Source organism: Castor canadensis, chromosome 5, assembly GCF_047511655.1.
Source record: "Castor canadensis chromosome 5, mCasCan1.hap1v2, whole genome shotgun sequence".
In the NCBI taxonomy this organism is placed as follows: Eukaryota; Metazoa; Chordata; class Mammalia; order Rodentia; family Castoridae; genus Castor; species Castor canadensis.
This window is the reverse complement of record NC_133390.1, coordinates 127,824,774-127,845,383: the sequence shown is the minus strand read 5'-3', so window position 1 is coordinate 127,845,383 and position 20,610 is coordinate 127,824,774. Positions and strand designations below refer to the sequence as shown.

Genomic DNA, 20,610 nt, shown 5'->3' with positions numbered 1-20,610 from the left:
AACTTGTATATAATGATTATTATGTGCATTCATGTTTTTCTGTGTTGTTCGCTGGGTTATAATTTGTATCTATCATTATTTTGATGTGATCAGCAAGGATCCCATTCAAGCTGGCTTTGGTGTCCTTTTGAGGTATCTCCATTCTAGTATTCTTGCATAACAAAATGTGTTTTCCTTGCTTCATACCTGGAGTCAATCAATTCTCCAAGAACCCATTGTTCCTTTTAATGAAAAAATATTTTTTTAAGAGCTAAGGTCTGGATACTAACTGTACTCACTGCTAGTGGAACAGCAGTACTCCTCAAACCTCTTGGTGGTCAAGATCTAGGGAATATATGTGTATACACACACACACACACAAAGTCTTTTTTTTTTTTTTTCCTGTTTAAGAAAACTTTTTTTTTTATTGTTTTATTATTCATATGTGCATACAAGGCTTGGGTCATTTCTCCCCCCCTGCCCCCACCCCCTCCCTCTCCCCCTTACCCCCTCAATACCCAGCATAAACTATTTTGTCCTTATCTCTAATTTTGTTGAAGAGAGAGTATAAGCAATAATAGGAAGGAACAAGGGTTTTTGCTGGTTAAGATAAGGATAGCTATACAGGGAGTTGACTCACATTAATTTCCTGTACGTGTGTGTTGCCTTCTAGGTTAATTCTTTTTGATCTCACCTTTTCTCTAGATCCTGGTCCCTTTTCCTATTGGCCTCAGTTGCTTTTAAGGTATCTGCTTTAGTTTCTCTGCTTTAAGGGCAACAAATGCTAGCTAATTTTTTAGGTGTCTTACCTATCCTCACCCCTCCTTTGTGTGCTCTCGCTTTTATCATGTGCTCAAAGTCCAATCCCCCCTTGTTGGGGGAACATACGATTTTTGGTCTTTTGGGCCAGGCTAACCTCACTCAGAATGATGTTCTCCAATTCCATCCATTTACCAGAGAATGATAACATTTCGTTCTTCTTCATGGCTGCATAAAATTCCATTGTGTATAGATACCACATTTTCTTAATCCATTCGTCAGTGGTGGGGCATCTTGACTGTTTCCATAACTTGGCTATTGTGAATAGTGCCACAATAAACATGGGTGTGCAGGTGCCTCTGGACACACAAAGTCTTTAGTCAGTAATGTTGTTTTAACATTTGTCTGCAATATGCTCTGTGGTTCTTTTATTCCCACTAGAGTTAGTAAGGAAATGAGTTAGGCACAAGCTTAGGTCACCCTGCCTTATTTTCTAAAGGCCTTGACTATCCAAAGAATTTAGAAGGAACCATGGTATTTTTTAATGATTTATTATGACCTTTTACATGTAACTACTATTCCTGCAAAAATGATTCAAAGAACTATTCTTATGAATTGTTGAGAAATAAGCAATACGTGTCCTTTAACACTTGTAATTAATCCCAGCACTTGAGAGGCTGAAGCAGGAGGATCAAGAGTTCTAGGCCACTCTTGGCTACATAGCATGACCCTGTCTCAAAAATAAGTATTTAAAAAGAAAGCAAAAACAAGCCAGGCGCTGGTGGCTCACACCTATAATCCTAGCTACTTGGAGGCTGAGATCAGGAGGATAGAAGCTCAAGACCAATCCAGGCAAATACTTTGAGAGACACCCATCTCCAAAATAAGTATAGCAAAATGGACTGGAGGTGTGGCTCAAGTGGGTAGGAGTACCTGCTTTGCAAGTGGGAAGCTCTCCTTGGTAACCACTGGGCTCAACTCTTGACTCTGAAACTTAGAGAAATACATTAGGCATTTATTCTGCCTTTTTATCAACTGTATTTCATGGTAATCAGATAGCTCTAATTGATAAAGTTATTCTCTACAGAAGAATTCTAGTACATGTAAAAAATGGTATGATTAGATAATCAACATTTTTTAACTCTTAAAATAATTGATTAAAAGGTTGATGGCAATTTGGCAGTAGTGGGATTCAGTGGTTGTTATTACCATCACTAAAAGTATAATAGGCAAACTCTGAGGCTCCTGGCATGACACCACAGCAGTGTGTGCATGAATATGAACAGAGGGAAAACAGACTTGGGACTTGCTAAAGATATATCATAAAAAAGGGAGGGCATGAGATGAGATAACAGTGGTAAAGTCTTGATAGTTTTAGATCAGGGTGATGGATATCTGGGGGTTCATTATACTGTTCTCTCTTTTGTGTATTTTTATTATAGAAAAATTTTAAATCAAATTGGAATTGTAAGGATGAACAAACTGAAAATAAATTCATGTTTTATCTTTTCTACAACCAAAATCAGTTTGTCTATTTCATAATGTTATAAAGTTGTCTTCCCCATACTGTGAGACTCGATCTGTAAAATTATAAAATTAAATATTATGTCCCTTTGACAGATCTTTCCCTAGACCATTCTGACCTAGTTGCAGAGTTGTTGAAGGAGCTGTCTAACCATAATGAACGTGTAGAAGAAAGAAAAATCGCCCTCTATGAACTCATGAAACTGACACAGGAAGAATCTTTCAGTGTTTGGGATGAACACTTCAAAACAATATTGCTTTTATTGCTTGAGACCCTTGGGGATAAAGAGGTAAACGGCAGAATATGTAAACCATAGTCCTGCCTGTTTCATTTTACTTATTTTGTTTGTTTAGTCATTTATTTACTTTGTGGTTCTTGAAATTAAACCCAGGACTCCCAGGTGCTAGACAAGCACTTCGTTACTGATCTTTACTTTTAGCCCCTGCCTGTCTTCTTAGATTGCCTATCAATCAGGTACTACACGTATTTGGATACTGGGAAGAAGAATCTACTGTGCTGCAGTTCTCTGCATGAAATTTTCATAATAAAGTACTTTTTCTTCCAAACCAAGTCGCTCAACAATTTTGAACACTTGACAACAGTAAAAATGAAAGGTTGTATGCTGATTCTTATAAGAAAGGTCAGGGGTTTTTTGCATATTTAAATTAGTTATTTAGGACTAAAACTTCCTCTTATAGTCAAAATGTTTCTTGATTTGTTGCAAATTTTAAATGTAAAAGTTTTCAAGCTAAAATGTTAAAATTATATAATATACTACATACTTAATGCAACTGCATTATGTTTCCCTCCTCCCAATAAAGAAATTGAAAATGTTAAAAATTATGTACCACCCAAAATACTAAAACATTTAAATATTTCTTTTTAGCCTACAATCAGGGCTTTGGCATTAAAGGTTTTAAAAGAAATCCTAAGGCATCAACCAGCAAGGTTTAAAAACTATGCAGAACTGACTGTGATGAAAACACTGGAAGCACATAAAGACCCTCATAAGGAGGTAAGTTTCCTGACAGTTATACTACTATATTATTCTCATTATTTCATTATATGAACCATGGAAACATTGTGTAAAGTACACTTACTAATAATTTTACATGAGCCATGGTGATGCTGTAACTTTGACCTAAAATGTTTTATGTATGAATTAGTTAGCTTTTCTTCACTGTGACAAAAATACCTGAGAAAAACATCTTAAAGGGGGAAATTTATTTTGGTTTATGGTTCCAAAGATTCAGTTCATGGACATTTGCCCCCGTGGCCTTGGGCAAAAGATCATGGTAGCAAGGGTATGTGGCAGAAAAAAACTGTTCACATTGTGATAGGCAGGAAGCAGATTCAGAAAGGGACCAGGAAGAAGATACCCCAAGGATCCACCTCCATTGACCTCTTTCTTGCAGGTTGGCCCCATCTCCTAAAGTTTCCACAACCTACCAAAATAGTGTCACCAACTGGGACCAAAGCTACAACATGACACTGTGGAAGACATTTCATATTCAAACCATACCAATCTAATTTCATTTTGTTTTTAGTTTTCTAGTTAGAGTTCACCAATCTTACTTTCTATTTGGCAGTAAGAACTATTTTTTTTAATGTAACAAATGAAAGTAAGATCATTGTTACTTTTCAGTGATAAATTACAAAAACTATACATATATACACATATATATTTAAGTTTATATATGTATATCTATATCATATATACATTACAAGCTTATTCAATAAAGTAGTGAAAACAGCTTTCATAGAAGAGCTCCGTAAATCATTTTTCTCAATTTATAGTCATGTTACTTCCCATTGGTAACACTGATTAGATTACCAATAGGCTTTTTACCGTGGTCTCAGAAATAATTAGAAAACTTCAAACAGGAACTACATTTCTAAGAGAAAACACTTGCCTGATGGCATTAGGTATCCTTGGAAGAACCGAAACAGTCAAAAAATCTAAAATGGCCAGGTGCCATTTATACAGTGACTCACACCTGTAATCCTAGCTACTCAGGAGGCAGAGATCAGGAGGATCACAGTTCAAACCCAGCCCTGGCAAATAGTTCTCAAGACTCTGTCTCAAAAAAAAAATTTTCACAAAAAAAGGCTGGTGGAGTGGCTCAAGGTGTAGACCCTGAGTTCAAATCCCAGTACCACAAAAAAAAAAAAAAGGCAAAATGGATCAAACCCAATTGTAAAAAGCTAAAACTATAAAACTCTGAGAAAGCAGAGGTGTAAATTTTTGTTACATTGGATTTATGCAGCATTTTTTTTTGGTAGAACTGGGATTTGAACTCAGGACTTTGCACTTGCAAACCAGGCACACTACTGCTTGAGTCACACTTCCAGTCCATTTTGCTCTAGTTATTTTGGAGATGTGGTCTCTAGAACTGTTTGCCCAAGCTGGCCTCAAACCTGTATCCTCCCAGTCTAAGCCTCCCAGATAGCTAGGTGTGAGCCACTGGTGCCCAGCTCAGTCCTAGTTTTTTAATATAATTCCAAAAGCAGAAGCAACCACTGAAAAAAACATAAATTGGGCTTTATCAAAATTAAAAACTTTTGTACTTCATAAAATACCATGAGGGAGTGGTGGAGTGGCTCAAGTGGTTGAGTGCCTGCCAAGCAAGGGTGAGGCCCTGAGTTCAAACTCCATACCAACAATTCACTGGAGAAATTTTTACAGAATACGTATCTTTTTTGGGGAGGAATGGTGGGTCATGGATGCTAGGAATTGGACCCAGGGCTTTGTGCATGCTAGGCACAGAGTGCTCTGCCACTTGAGCTGTGTCCCCAGCCCTTTTGGGGTTTTTTTTGTTGTTGTTTTGAGACAGAATCTTAATGCTGCCTTTGCCCAGACTGGCCTCAAACTCATGATCCTTCTGCCTCCACCTCCACCTCCCTGGAATTTTAGGCATGGGTCACCAACCTGACTAGGGTCACATATCTCATTAGTCAGTAGGATAATGCAGCTAACCCATGAGATGCCAATTAATACTTACAAGGAAGATAAGCAATAAGAAATGTTGAGGAGGATGTGGAGAAATTGAAACCCTCAGGTTTTAGTTGGTGAATGTTTTAGGAGAGTGGATTATAACTTTTAAATCTATCTGCACTTATATACCATTTTTACTATATCAATAGCATTTCTCTGAAAGAATAAAAAATAGTATCTGGTATTTGTGGTTATCCACATTCTGACCCAAAATACACCTGTAATATCCCTATTTTTTACAAAATATAAAATTGACATTCTAAAGGTGTTGCAGCTGAAATGAGCCCTGGTTTCTGATTTTTAGTGTATTTTATACTGTACCTTTCTAAGCACCTTCTACTGATTGAAATTATAAGGCACTACCAAAGAATCACCAACGGCAGTTTTTTGTCTGTATTTGCAGTACTGGGTTTTGAACTCAGAGTCTTACACTTGCTAGGCAAGTGCTCTGCCACTTGAGCCATTCTGCCAGCCCAGTTTTGTGTTGGGTATTTCCAACACAAACTATTTCCTCAGGCTGGCTTCAAACCTCTATCCTCCCAAGTAGCTACAATTATAGGCGTGAGCCACCAGCACCCTACAGCGTTTGCTTTTAAGACCATCTTTAGAGGGTACACATTCTAATAGGCAGCCATTTCTTTTCAATGCCAAGGAAAGAAAGTCATTGTGAAAGGAGAGGGGAATGGCAGGTTAAGTTTGGATAACACAGTAGTGAGATCTTTATTTTATTTCATATTAAGGTGGTACAAGCCCTCCTGCAGTTGAGGTACTAATAGCCTAATGCATGGACTCCATTCACATTGCATTCCAGGTGAATTGAGCCTCCACACTCCAGCACAACTAGACCACAGTTTGATTTAAAAGCTTTTAGACCGGGCACCGGTGGCCCATGCCTATAATCCTAGCTGCTCAGGCAGAGTCTGGAGGTTCGCAGTTCAAAGCCAGCCCAGGCAAATAGTTCGTGAGACCTTATCTCAAAAAATACCCAACAACAAAGAAAGGGGCTGAGTTCAAACCCCAGTACCACCAAAAAAAAAAAAACTACTTTAGGAGCTAGGGGTGTAGCTCAGTGGAAGAGCACCTGCATCAGATGGAAGAGGCCCTGAACTGGATCACTGGCACTGGACAACATGTCTCAAAAAAGTAAAAATCTAAAAACTACTTTAGCCAATAGTAAACACAAAAGAAAAGAGAATGGCTTTTCTATGTAGTTACTTCTGTCACAGCACTGCCATGATGCTCTGTGGAAGGACAAAAGGAATTCTTTCCACAGAGATCTTGTGGAATTATGCTTGAGAGTCCTGTGGACTCAGGCCACCCCAGTTATCTGGCCCTGCACTACTTCTGTCTACCATGCAATGAGAGCTCCCTGCTTTTTAATTATTTTTAGGGGCGAGCACTATGTGATTCTCTGGCTCCAAGTTCTTAAAAATTAACTTTTGGCTTTCTTTCATACTTCTCTAAACCACTGAGAACTACAGAGTTGGTTTGCTACTAGAGTTGGTTTGGCCCTACCTGCCCATATTTTGGGGTTAACTGGGATATCATTCCCTAATTTTGCTAAAGACTTTTTTCATGCTTTTTGGATGCAATCCTAGGTGCTCAGTGAGTGACTTTTTTGGTGAAAAAGTTTAGAGATATATCTAATATATTGCTGTTGTGTTGCCTTCTCTTGTTCCTATTTACCCTAATTTTAACAGTTTACAGCAAGATAAAAACAAAACCAAAATTCAAATTCCTCAGAGTTCTTGCACTTTTCTGACAGATTTCTAATAATCATGTATACAGTAATATTTTGCACCAAGCTAATCAAAGGAAATAAGAAATTTATAGGCACTTAAAACAAGGGCTCTTTGTTAGTATGTTCTTACTCTAAGTTATTCATCCAGCAAACATTTATTCAGTATTCATAATATGTAGTTAAAGGTCCATAGTTCATCTTCTGGCTTCAGTGGTACCTGACATTTGCAAATGTGTTTTATCTTTACCCTCACTTTTGTTATCTATTTACTGCAGTATTTTCAAAAGAAATCCCAAATATCATATTAAATGCTTCATGCTTCTGAGACAGAATGTGCAATTTTACAGTCTTCCTGGCTTACTTTCCTGCTTGTTGTAGGTGGTCAGGTCTGCTGAGGAAGCTGCGTCAGTGCTGGCCACTTCAATTAGTCCAGAGCAGTGCATCAAAGTGCTTTGCCCTATCATACAGACTGCAGACTACCCAATTAATCTGGCTGCAATCAAAATGCAAACAAAAGTGATAGAGAGAGTATCCAAGGAAACCCTTAACCTGCTTTTGCCAGAGATTATGCCAGGCCTAATACAGGTAAGCAGCAAAGCTGAGAGAAATAAACTGTGATACATTGGGAGCTGACTTGGTGTGCGCACAGGGGCGGGTACTGTAGTATAGTATATGTAGCATAAAAGCTACTACTTAACAACTTGTAAGTACACAATTTAGTTGAATTAAATACATTCACAGTGTAGTAATTTATAGTCGATAGATGTCATGTTTTTGTCTAGCCACATAAACCCATGCATATAGCTATTTTAGCAACGGTAGTATTACATTTTGTAACATACTTTAACTTAATCATATATTGCGAACTTTTTCCATCTAATAAGTGATATTCTACAATATAATTTTAATGACTGGTCAATATTTCATAGTGTACACATTAGTACCCCTCCTAAAGAGAATGAATCATTCATATCTTTGTACATCTACAGTATTTCATTTATGACTTTTTATATCTGTGTTTTTCTCCCTAGGGTTATGATAATTCAGAGAGCAGCGTTCGAAAAGCTTGTGTCTTCTGTCTGGTAGCTGTTCATGCAGTAATTGGTGATGAACTAAAACCCCATCTCAGTCAACTCACTGGCAGTAAAGTAAGTAATGCTGCATGGTTATAGAGATAGTAGTCATGGTACTTTAAAACTTAGTTCTGGGGTTAGAGGCATGGCTCAAGTGGTAGAGCACCTGCCTAGCAAGTGCAAGGCCCTGAGTTCAAGTCCCAGTACAAAAAAAAACCAAAAAGGCAAGGCACAGTGGCTAAGCCTGTAATTCTGGGTACTTGGGAAGTAGGGTTTAAGAGAGTCATGATTCAAGGCCACCCTAGGCAAAAAGTTCTCCAGACCCCCATCTCTACCAGTGGCTGGGTGGAGTAGTGCGTGCATGTCATTCCAGCCATGCACAGAAGCACAAATAGAAGGATCACAGTCCATGCTAGCCTGGCATAAAGCAAGACCCTATTTCAAAGATAACCAACACAGCACAGAGGCATGGCTCAAGTGGTAGAATTCTTGTCTACCAAGAATGAGGCCCTGAGTTCAAACCCCAGTACCACCAATAAATAAGTAATACAATAGCCTAGCAAGCACAAGACCCTGAGTTCAAACCCTAGTATCAAAAAAAAAAAAAGTGTGTGGTTATATATCATAATTATATCTCCCAAAATGTGGAACTATGATAACCAAATATTTGTTCTCCTTTCTATTATGATAACCCAGATTATTATATAACTTTGACTTGGTACTTTTTTGTTTGTTTTAGGTTTTGGGGGGGGGGGGTCTTAGCAGTACTGGAGTTCAAACTCAGAGCCTCATGCTTGTTAGGAACGTGCCCTACTGCTTAAGTCAGTCTGCCAGACTGCACTTTATTATTTTTTTTTTAAGTCTTAGAAATTTTTATTTTAAGATACCAAGTCTCGGGGCTGGCAGACTGGCTCAAGCAGTAGGGCACCTTCCTAGCAAGCATGAGGCCCTGAGTTCAAACCCCAGTACTGCCAAAAAAAAAAAAAAGGATTTTGCCAAAATCATAACAATTGTCATTACTGTGGTCAAATTTATTTTTTAAAAAGGAACAAGATAAGATTAAAAAAAAATACATGTTAAGGTGAATTAGCTGAGGTACACATTTCATATTAAGTACTTCTATAAGTTATAGATTAAGGCAATGATGCTTACCCCTTTTAAGAACAAACCATTTAGAGATTTAGGTAGAATTTCATCCCAAGGAAAAAAATAATTGTGCATATAGTTTCAGAGAGTTCAGTGATCCCCTGAATCCCATAGGCACCAAGTTAAAAACTCTTGGATGAAAGGATTATCATTGGGCTGTAGATGTAATTTAGTGGAGAGTGCATGCCTAACATGCACCAAGCCCTGGGTTCAATCCCTAACACTGCAAGCAAATTTTAAAATTAAAGAGTTAACATTAAAAAAGCAAACTTTGAACAATTAGAATTCAGCACTTTATCTGGATACTAGGTAGTCAGTAATGTTACATGTGAAGAGAGTAGGTAGGTAGAAAACATTTTCAAATAACAGTAGATGGAAAAGGTAGAATTTAGAATTGAATATGCATGCATTGATTACAAACTTTATAAAACGTGATCTCATACAGGTCAAGCCTACAAAATGACAGAAAACCAGAAGATGTTCTGGTTAGGATGTTAGTGGCATAGTGGCCTATGATCTTGGATCCTGGAACCAAGCACCTGAGTTCCTGTTCCTGTCCTGGGTCTTCTCACCCACCCCTGTGACCTTAGGCAGTGACCCAACCACTCTGTCAATTGTGTCACATGAAAATAAAGAAATGGGGGAGTAGGTGTTTAATGCAATTCCCATCAAAATTCCAATGACATTCATCAAAGAGATTGAAAAATCTACTGTTAAATTTATATGGAAAAACAAGAGGCCACGAATAGCCAAGGCAATACTCAGTCAAAAGAACAATGCAGGAGGTATTACAATACCTGACTTCAAACTATATTACAAAGCAATAACAATAAAAACAGCATGGTACTGGCACAAAAACAGACATGAAGACCAGTGGAACAGAATAGAGGATCCAGATATGAAGCCACACAACTATGAGCAACTTATTTTTGACAAAGGAGCTAAAAATATACGATGGAGAAATAGCAGCTTCTTCAACAAAAACTGCTGGGAAAACTGGTTAGCAGTCTGCAAAAAACTGAAACTAGATCCATGTATATCACCCTATACCAAGATTAACTCAAAATGGATCAAGGATCTTAATATCAGACCCCAAACTCTTAAGTTGATACAAGAAAGAGTAGGAAATACTCTGGAGTTAGTAGGTATAGGTAAGAACTTTCTCAATGAAACCCCAGCAGCACAGCAACTAAGAGATAGCATAGATAAATGGGACCTCATAAAACTAAAAAGCTTCTGTTCATCAAAAGAAATGATCTCTAAACTGAAGAGAACACCCACAGAGTGGGAGAAAATATTTGCCAATTATACATCAGACAAAGGACTGATAACCAGAATATACAGGGAACTCAAAAAACTAAATTCTCCCAAAACTAATGAACCAATAAAGAAATGGGCATGTGAACTAAACAGAACTTTCTCAAAAGAAGAAATTCAAATGGCCAGAAAACACATGAAAAAATGCTCACCATCTCTAGCAATAAAGGAAATGCAAATTAAAACCACACTAAGATTCCACCTCACCCCTGTTAGAATAGCCATCATCAGCAACACCACCAACAACAGGTGTTGGGGAGGATGCGGGGAAAAAGGAACCCTCTTACACTGTTGGTGGGAATATAGACTAGTACAACCACTCTGGAAAAAAATTTGGAGGCTACTTAAAAAGCTGGACATCGATCTACCATTTGATCCAGCAATACCACTCTTGGGGATATACCCAAAAGACTGTTACTCCAGAGGCACCTGCACATCCATGTTTATTGCGGCACTATTCACAATAGCCAAGTTATGGAAACAGCCAAGATGCCCCACCACTGACGAATGGATTAAGAAAATGTGCTATCTATACACAATGGAATTTTATGCAGCCATGAAGAAGAACGAAATGTTATCATTCGCTGGTAAATGGATGGAATTGGAGAACATCATTCTGAGTGAGGTTAGCCTGGCTCAAAAAACCAAAAATCGTATGTTCTCCCTCATATGTGGACATTAGATCAAGGGCAGACACAACAAGGGGATTGGACTATGAGCACATGATAAAAGCGAGAGCACACAAGGGAGGGGTGAGGATAGGTAAGACACCTAAAAAACTAGCTAGCATTTGTTGCCCTTAATGCAGAGAAACTAAAGCAGATACCTTAAAGCAATTGAGGCCAATAGGTAAAGGGGACCAGGTACTAGAGAAAAGGTTAGATCAAAAAGAATTAACCTAGAAGGTAACACCCACGCACAGGAAATCAATGTGAGTCAATGCCCTGTATAGCTATCTTTATCTCAACCAGCAAAACCCCTTGTTCCTTCCTATTATTGCTTATACTCTCTCTACAACAAAATTAGAGATAAGGGCAAAATAGTTTCTGCTGGGTATTGAGGGGGGGAGCGGGAGGGGGTGGAGTGGGTGGTAAGGGAGGGGGTGGGGGCAGGGGGGAGAAATAAACCAAGCCTTGTATGCACATATGAATAATAAAAGAAAAATGAAAAAAAAAAAATAAATTAAAAAAAAAAAAAAAAAGAAATGGGGGAGTAGGGAAAGGGTGGAAGAGGGGGGCAGGGTAGAGAAATGACCCAAACAGTGTATGCACATGTAAATAAATGAAAATAAAATGAAACATAAAAAAAATAAATAAAGAGATAATTTAGGGCTGGGGTGTGGCTCATGTGGCCAAGTGCCTGTCTAACAAGCCTAAGGCCCTGAGTTCAAAGTCCAGTACCACCAAAAACAAAAACAAAAAAGATTATGTAAAGCAGTTAGTATGTCATGTTGAATGTAGTTCTCAAATATTGATTATTTTTATTTTAACAGTGACTTCTAAGTTTATTTTAATGTTTCTTATATTATCACTGCAACATTTTTGTCAACAATAGTGTAGCATAATAATAACCGCCAGCCTAATGTCTGTCTTTGAAAGTTCACATGTGTATGTGTAATTTTTTAGTGAGTATCTCATCATACTTTAGATGATGACATGATATATGCTTGGCTTGATCCACAGATGAAGCTACTGAATCTTTATATCAAACGTGCACAGACAGGTTCTGGAGGAGCTGATCCCACTGCTGACATAACTGGACAAAGTTAGTGATGCTCAGCGAAGTGAACCAGGTCTCAAGGAAAGGATAGACAACCCTCATCAATGACAAGAAATTCTCAAATGTATCTTTGAAGTTAACCATTGTTTCCCAGCTTTAGTTTTTTGTTTTGTTTCATTTTGTATTTTCTGTAACAGAGAGCTGTCCTCAGTGTGCATGTAACTTTTATGATAGTTATTCCAAATTCAAGAAGCAGTATTAACATCAATTGATCAATACAAAGTAATTTTTAATCTAATTCATCACTTCACTTGTTTGTACTTCTTCGTCTTCCCATTATTAACCTTTGCCAGTGTTACGATTGTATAAATTTTTTTTAAATACTGGTTAAACAGGAATGCTTAAAGCTTTAAAAGTTTTAACAGTCTAAAGCTTTTTTTTGCCTTTATTGCAGAATAATATTTTTATTGCTACTTTGAGTTTTGTTCCGTATCATGTCCTAGCTAGAAATACTGAAAATGATGTGAGACACAGCAGGACTACTTTAAACTTCAGCCAAACTCTGTGGTGTGATGGTGATATATGTCATTAGTTGCAACAACTTTGGGGTGATTCTCAAAGAGAATGTTACAGAATCAGCCAGTTCTGTAAAACTGATAGTTTGTTGGTTACTGATCTTGCCATCTTTATTTAAAACCATGTCCCTTCTGTGATCCCTTAAGAAAGCTGCACCAAATCAACCTGCCTGTTTTTTTGTGTTTATTTTTTCTTGGTACTTATTAAAATGGAAGGTTTCATTGCAGGATTTTTTGGTTTATTTTATTGTGAATGATGCTTTTTTTGTATTTATTAGTATCAAATTCACTTATGAATAAACTTGATAATGGAAACAGACAAAAAAAATCAAGTGCACGTGTGTCCTTGACTGTCTTCTGTTTCTCATTTAATAACAAACTAATTACTGAGACATGGAAGTTGACCAGCACCTTTTCATAAAAATGGTGGAACCTGGTTTCCTTTGACCATGAAATTGTCTTACTTGAAAACATTGATCCTGATGAGAGAGAAGATGGTACCAAGGCTGTCTTGTAATAATGGGCTCAAATTCTCTACCTCTTCAGGGCTAATCCTTTTAACTGAGCTGCTGCCTGTAGTGTCTTTTGGAAAACTGCTTAAAGGGTGATTTTGTGTTACCTTTTAACAAGTTTTTAAACACCTTTTGCTAAACCTATTCTTTTCTCATGCAGCCAACTTTCAAACATCACCAGTCCAGGTAAAAGACCAAGTTAGATCATTTGGAACCAGGATACAATGATTTCTCATCATGACCTTTTTTTTCTTTTTTAATCTTAACATAAAGTGAATTTGACTGGAAAGGGAAAATGGCTGTTAAGGCAGTAATTTGCTGCTGTTTCAGAGTTACCTATACTATCTTTGTTTAATTGAAAAAAATGTAGAAATGTATGTAAAGAATTTAAGAGGAGAACTGAATGGATGATTTGTCATAGGCTTTCCTTTCCTTTGTTCTAGCAGCAAGAAAATACATTTTCTTTGTCCTCTCCCCCTTACCTATAACAGTTTTGTTTTCTACTGTTAATTACATTGTGTATTTATAGCTCTATGCTTACTGTTGTGCATATACTGGCAATAAAACTGTACATAACATTACTTGAAAAAGAGAATGTATACCAACTTTTTCTGTCTCCCTGTGTAATGAATCACTTATATAGGTTTTTAATTTTAAAAGGTCTTGTATCAGTGGGTTCTCATGAATTCCATAAGTGCATATGAGGCAAAAAGATCAGGAGTAGCAACCAGTCCAATGTCAGAGCTACTAATGCATGTGTATATTGAAAAGGCATTTTAAACATGGAAGTTGTTTGAGTAGTATTTTATGTACCATGACCTTTAGTATGTTTTATAGCCATTTTGAATCAGAATATTGACCTAATTTTGACCTCTGTTTTAAGGTGTTGTTTGAACTACTGTTGACAACTAAGTACAGTGACAAGCTGAATAATACTGACAAATTAGATCAAACACCTGGCATCAGACAGCAGGCACTCAAGAAATGATCTGCATAACAGAGAAGTATGGTTCAGTTTGTCTAAATGAGAGCAAATGTGTATATAAACAAGAAAATTCTGTCATTAGGACTGGGGATGTGGTGCAGTGGTAGAGCACTCACTTATTGGCATGCATAAGGCCTTGGGTTCGGTCTCCAGCACCACATAAGTAGATAAATGAATAAATATTGTGATTTCAGTTGCTAAGACTGAGAAAGTTATTGATTATTCAAATCACCATATGAGGTATACCTTTAATTTGTTCATTCCAGAAACACATTTAGATGTCATTAGAAGTTAAAAGATGGTCATAAAAAAGCTACTGTTTATAAATTTTTTTCTCCTGTTTTTCTCTCCAAACTACTGTCATTAACTTATTGCACTCCTGAGGACTAATTAAAAGACTATTAAAGGCAGATAGGGTGGCCTGCATCTGCAGCCCCAGCTCTTGGGAGGTTGAGGTAGGAGGCAATAGCTTAAGCCCAAGAGATAGAGGCTGGCCTGAGCAATGTAATGGGACCCTGTCTCAGGAACGACATACTCGCACACCACATCCAGAGTAAAGGTGCTTCTGCTGTTCAAAGTCAGTAGACTTCTGACAATTTCAAGTAAGATGGTTTGAATGTAAGTTTCAAATTTGGAGTTAATCTGCTGTGTTCCTTCATATTTTTTTCTTACAAATCTTAGATCAAAATGACTTTTTACCATCATGTTTTATCATATAGTAAAAGACTAGAATATTACCAGGCCAGATCTGTTTATAAATGCAAGTGCATAAGTATTAATTTAGAATAGCATTTATACTAAATAGAACTGAGTATTAGTATATTACTTCATAATACACATGGTATTTTTCATATTACCTTTCAATCTTTGTTTTCTGTATCTTTAATTTTATTTATTTGTGGTACTGGGGCTTGAGCTCTGGGGCTTGAGCTCTGGGCCTTGCACTTGCTAGGGAAGTGCTCTTCTGCTTGAGCCATTTTCCCAGCTCTTTTTGCTTTAAGATATTTTTCAGATAGAGTTTCATTTTGTTCACAAGACTGGCCTCCATCTGCAATCCTGCTATTTTCGCCTCCTGAGTAGTTGAGATTTCAGGTGTGCACCACCATATTCAGCTTATTTTTGAGACAGGGTCTCACTGACTTTTTGCCTGAGCTGGACTTGAACCATGATCTTCCTATCTCCACCTCCCACATAGCTGGGGTTCCAAGCATGAGCCACCACAGCCTGCCCTCTGATTCTGTTCTATGGATTGTATTTAATAATACTTTTTTTGAGATGGGGTTAGGCTTTGTATCTCAGTCTGGCCTCAAACTGGTCCACCCTCCTAATTACTGGGAATACTGATGTGCCTCACCACTCCCAGCACTGCCTTTTCTCCATCCTCCTGAAGTAATGATCCTCAACTGAGAGCGGTTTTTGTCTGCTAGAGAATATCCGACTATCTGAAGACATTTTTGGTTGTGACAACTTGGATGCCAGGGTACTACTAACATCTAGTGGATATAGGCCAAGGATGCTGTTACACTTCCTACAAATGTATAGCACCCCCCAAAAAAACTCACCTCAAATGTCAGTGATCCCCAGATTGAGCAATCCTGCCCTGAAGCAGGAGTTGCCATAGAATTGCCAAGGCCACTCTAAAAGTTCTGAGTGTTTTTCAGTTTGATGAATGATCCAGAGTGATTTCAGAATAAATTTTCTTGTTTTTTAGTATATCTGAGTGTACATAGCAAACATCCAACACAAGTAATTTGTTCCCAGTCAACCCAGACCATCATGACACATTTTCTCCTGAGGCCTGGTCCATTCTGAACTTTCAGCTTAATGGTAGGTGAGTCCCTCAAAGAAATGGTCATCCAGAGATCAGAGACTTTGCTTTACAGTGAGGTTTACCCCAGGTCAGCAGAAGTACAGTGACAAGGTAGACCCAGAAGAATGCCTTTGTGGTGGTGGCCAGTATTAGCAATTTGATACTCATTCAAGTACTGTAACTTGTATGAGTTACCTTGAGTAGTCAGAGTCATAGAGACAGAAAAGAAAGGTGGTTGCCAGGAGCTGGGGAAAGGCAAGTCAGAGTCATAGGCAGGTGCCAGTGGCTCATGCCTATAATCCTAGCTACTTGGGAAGCAGAGATCAGGAAGACTGAGGTTCCAGAGACACTGTCTCTAAAAACTAGAGCAAAATGGGCTATAGATGTGGCTCAAGTGGTAGAGCGCTTGCTTTGTAAATGTGAAACCCTGAGTTCAAACCCCAGTCCTACCAAAGAAAAATTTGTTGAGATGATGGCTTTTGTTATTTTTTAAGTTCTTTTTTAAAATAATTTTTAAAGTGTTTTAAATAAGCTCAAAGTAAAAAAGGGATTAGAACCCTGCTCACCACCTGATTATTGTGAATGACTGTAGACTTAAGATAGATCACATGTGGAATCTCTATATAGCTGATAGAAGAGAGAAGCCACTCTTTTTTTTTAGGTTGGTTTTTTTTTTTTTTTTTTTTTTCAGTACCTAGGGTTTGAACTCAGGGCCTTGCACTTGTTAGGCAGGCATTTTACCACTTGAGCAACTCCTCCAGCCCGAGAAGCCACTCTTAACAGTGACTGTGTGAGAGGTGCTCCCCCACAGTGTCCTGGTCATCTGTTGCAGGGAGGACTTGGCACGTGCCCACAAGTGTCCTCAGCTCCCCAAGGCAGTATATGACAGGGTCCCAGATACTTGAGAGGCCATAGATAGGAAGGCAAAAACACAAGGCCCTGTCTGAAAAAAAAAAAAAGTGGCTGGGGTCCTAAGTGGTAAAACACCTGCATAGCAAGCAATGAGGCCCTGAATTCAAACCCCAGTACTGCTAAAAAAAAAAAAAAAAAAAAAAACCCTATTCCAAAATCCCAAATGTTCCAAAATTCAAAACATTTTGATCACCCACAAGTGAAGGAATTCCACATCTGACCACATAGCCAATCACATTCAAAACACAGGTGCACTAAAAATAGGGTGTAAAATTACCATCAGGCCATATAAGTAGTTTCATATACATATATATGCATATGTATTTTTTCTTCTGTGTATGTTACTGGTTTGAGTTCAGGGCCTTAGGCTTGCTAGGCGTGCTACCTACCACATGAAGCCATGCCCCCAGCCCTGACCATGTGTATAAAGTGTATAGGAAACGTAAGTGAACATCACGTCCCATCCCCTAAATACTATATTATGTCCCAAATATTCCAAAATCCAAAAAACTCAAAACCCAGAGTTGTTCCTCTTTTTGAGAATATAGTTAGGGGGGTACTGGGGGTTGAACTCAGGCCTCACACTTGCTAGGCAGGTGCTCTACCACTTGAGCCATGCCTCCTGTCTGTTTTCTTCTGGTTATTTTAGAGATGGGATCACTGGAACTATTTGCCCTGACTGACCTTGAACCACGATCCTCCTAATCTCAACCTCCCACGTAGTTAAGATTACAGGCCCTTGCTCAGCAGGATTCATTTCCTTAAAAAGTCTATTGTATTAAAAATGTATCTGCATTCAAAGCAGAAAAGTAGTGATCAGTACACTAACTACACATGAATTTACACAGTAACTCACCCCAGTGCCGCCAAAAAAAAAAAAAAGTAAATTTACACAATAACTGAAAAATCAAGTAAAACTTTCCATTGAAATGTCATATTCCTGTTCAGCTGACATTTCAGAAGCACTAACAAACAGCCAATAAGCATTTTTTCAGTTGTGGAGAGTGTAAAAATTCTATGAGCATTTCTGTATCCTCTAAATTAAGAACAATCTTACTACAGTATAGGAAAAGACAGCAGGTGATTTTCTTCTTTATTGTGGGATTCTCAGGCCTGGGGTTTCTGCTGCTCTAATCCTGCAAGCCTTGCTTCTTGGGAAAGGAGCCACCAGTCCACCTGATATAACACTGGCTGCATAGTGCCCAGCACAGTTGCATTCACTCGGAGGTGTGTCAGAGACCAGCTCAGACAGAAAAGCTCCAGCAAATGCATCTCCAACTCACTGGTGTCAATAATTTTTTTTTTCTGGTCTTGATCTGAGGCAGCAAAAGCAGTGACTTCATTTTTCTGTAGCCATTATCGTGTCATCGTCCCTTGGGTAAAAGGAATTGCTGCCTCTTCAAATTCACCTTTGGAACAGATTGTCTTTCTGGTTGTCTAGTTAATGTCTTTAGTCTCATCAAAGCCTTCCTCTCTAGCAAAAGTGGCACCTTTCCTTGTTTTCAAAAAGTACGTCAACATAAGGCATAGCTCTCCTCCTTGGAGAACTGGTGCAGATTCAAAGTGCAAATTCTGTAGTTTTCAGGAGAACAGTGAGCCACTTTTAACATGCTGGGGAAACGTTAAGAGAACACCAGCTATATAGCAAACTCACTTTTTCTACCAGCATTCAGTTTTTTTCCAGATCAAAATATTTTTCTTGAGCTGGCAGAGTGGCTCCAGTAGTGGAGCACCTACCTAGCAAGCGAAAGGCCCTGAATTCAAACCACAGTACTGCAAAAAAAAAAAAAAAAAGCTGTTTTTCCTTTTTGTAACAATTGGCAGCAGCAAGATCAGCTATAAGGAAGCTGTTGCCCCCAGTGATGATGCAGCGCGAACTTCCTGCTGGCCGCTCATTCTGCACACAGGTGTGAGCCTCCACGTGAGCAGCAGCACTCCCCTCAGCATCCACCCAGATTCAGCCATCCCAGTGCATCCAAACATCACTGCTGCTTTGTATGAGGAATCATCCGCCTAGCCACCTTCATTGAATTCTGGGAGGAGACTCTAGCATGACACTGAACATAGAATTTCGTGACAATTTCATCAGACAGCTACTGTGCTTATCTTCAGTCAAGATTTGGTCATTTGGTTTCAGAGACTACTTAAAAGGACATCTTCATCCACTACAGCAGACATGCTTTCACTCAGCACTTGCAACCTTTCTGCTTTCCACTTTTTTGGGCTTGAGTTCTTCTGTAGTTGCTGCCATCTTCCCACTCCCAGCCTACTTTGGCTCTACCACCCACCCCACCCCTCAGCCTCTTCATGCTTGTTTTCTTTCTTTTCTCTTCTCTTTTCTCTTTCTTTCCTCATCTTTCTCTTTCTTCTTCCTCTTTCTTTTTCTTCTTTCTCTCCTTTCTTTCTCTTCCTCTCTCTCTTCCTCTCTCCCTCTCTCTCTTCCTCCTCTTCTTTTCCCTTCCTTCCTTCCTTTCTTCCTTCCTTCCTTCCTTTTCTTTGCTTGGGGGCCAGCCTCAGATCACAATCCTTCTATCTATGCCTCTCAGGTAGCCCAGATTACAGGACACGGGTCATCACATTCAGTCCTATGGATGGCTTTTAGGTGTTTCAAAATTGTTTTTTTAATAACTGGTACAAACAAATACTGAGTTTCTTAAAATGTCATCTACTCTGGGCACTGGTGGCTCATGTCTTCAATTCTAGTTAATCGGGAGGCAGAGATCAGGAGGATCATGGTTCAAAGCAGTTCCTGCATGCTTGGATTTTTTTTTTTTTTTTTTTTTGGTACCAGGGCTTAAACTCAGGGCCTACACCTTGAGCCACTCCACCAGCCCTTTTTTGTGATAGGTTTTTTTCGAGATAGGGTCTCGTTTACTACTTGCCCAGGCGGGCTTCGAACTGTAATGCTCTTGATTTCTGCTTCCTGAGTTGCTAGGATTACAGGAATGAGCCACTGGTTGCAATGGACTGGTTGAAAGATTCTGCTCAGAAATGCTTTGCTCTCATTCTAAAAGCTCCAAAAAAGATATTATTAAAATGCTGATTAATGAAAAGAAATAGCTTCATTATCTGGCTGCACGCAGTTCCTATTCCAGAAGACAAAGACCACCAATTTATGTTTATTTGCTAAACACTGATATGATTAGTATCTCAGAGCCTCCTGTTTAAAATTCTGGTATCATGGGTGGCGAGTATACTTCTTGGCAATATTAAAGTTGTTAACTCTCTTTACAGTGGATAACCCCATCTCCTATGGCACTGGTAACTTTTTTCATTTTTGCGGTACTGACATTTGAACTCAAGGCCTACCTAGCACTTAAGCCAGCCTCTAGCCCTCCTATTGACTTATTTATTGGTGCTGCAGTTAATGTGTTTGGCCACCAGTTCACCACCCTTGATACAGATGAATCTGTTTTAAAATACATGGAGAGCAACGCTGCCCAGTGCTCACCAGAAGCACTCTCATCAATTCAGAACCATGTCCGAAATCAAGGAGATCCTGCACCAGAACTGGAAAACCGTCTTGCTAAAGAAGATCCAGAAGCCAGGCAACCGGTGGCTC

At 38.7% G+C, this 20,610-nt stretch overlaps 1 protein-coding gene and 1 pseudogene across 42 annotated transcripts in view; one reads left to right on the top strand and one right to left on the bottom strand.

The window, feature by feature from the left end:
• Nucleotides 1-13,936, top strand: part of Clasp2 (cytoplasmic linker associated protein 2) — a 206,657-nt gene extending 192,721 nt beyond the window's left edge. For all 42 annotated transcript variants that reach the window (XM_074074091.1, XM_074074087.1, XM_074074085.1 and 39 more), the window contains 5 exons: nucleotides 2,359-2,552; nucleotides 3,150-3,278; nucleotides 7,378-7,584; nucleotides 8,031-8,147; nucleotides 12,218-13,936. In XM_074074091.1, the coding sequence (XP_073930192.1) occupies nucleotides 2,359-2,552; nucleotides 3,150-3,278; nucleotides 7,378-7,584; nucleotides 8,031-8,147; nucleotides 12,218-12,304 (734 nt within the window). In that variant the 3' untranslated portion in view covers nucleotides 12,305-13,936. The remainder of the gene's footprint in view (nucleotides 1-2,358; nucleotides 2,553-3,149; nucleotides 3,279-7,377; nucleotides 7,585-8,030; nucleotides 8,148-12,217) is intronic.
• Nucleotides 13,937-18,141: 4,205 nt separating this feature from the next.
• Nucleotides 18,142-19,226, bottom strand: LOC141423472 (adenosine kinase pseudogene; annotated as a pseudogene).
• Between the last annotated feature and the right edge of the window lie 1,384 nt (nucleotides 19,227-20,610).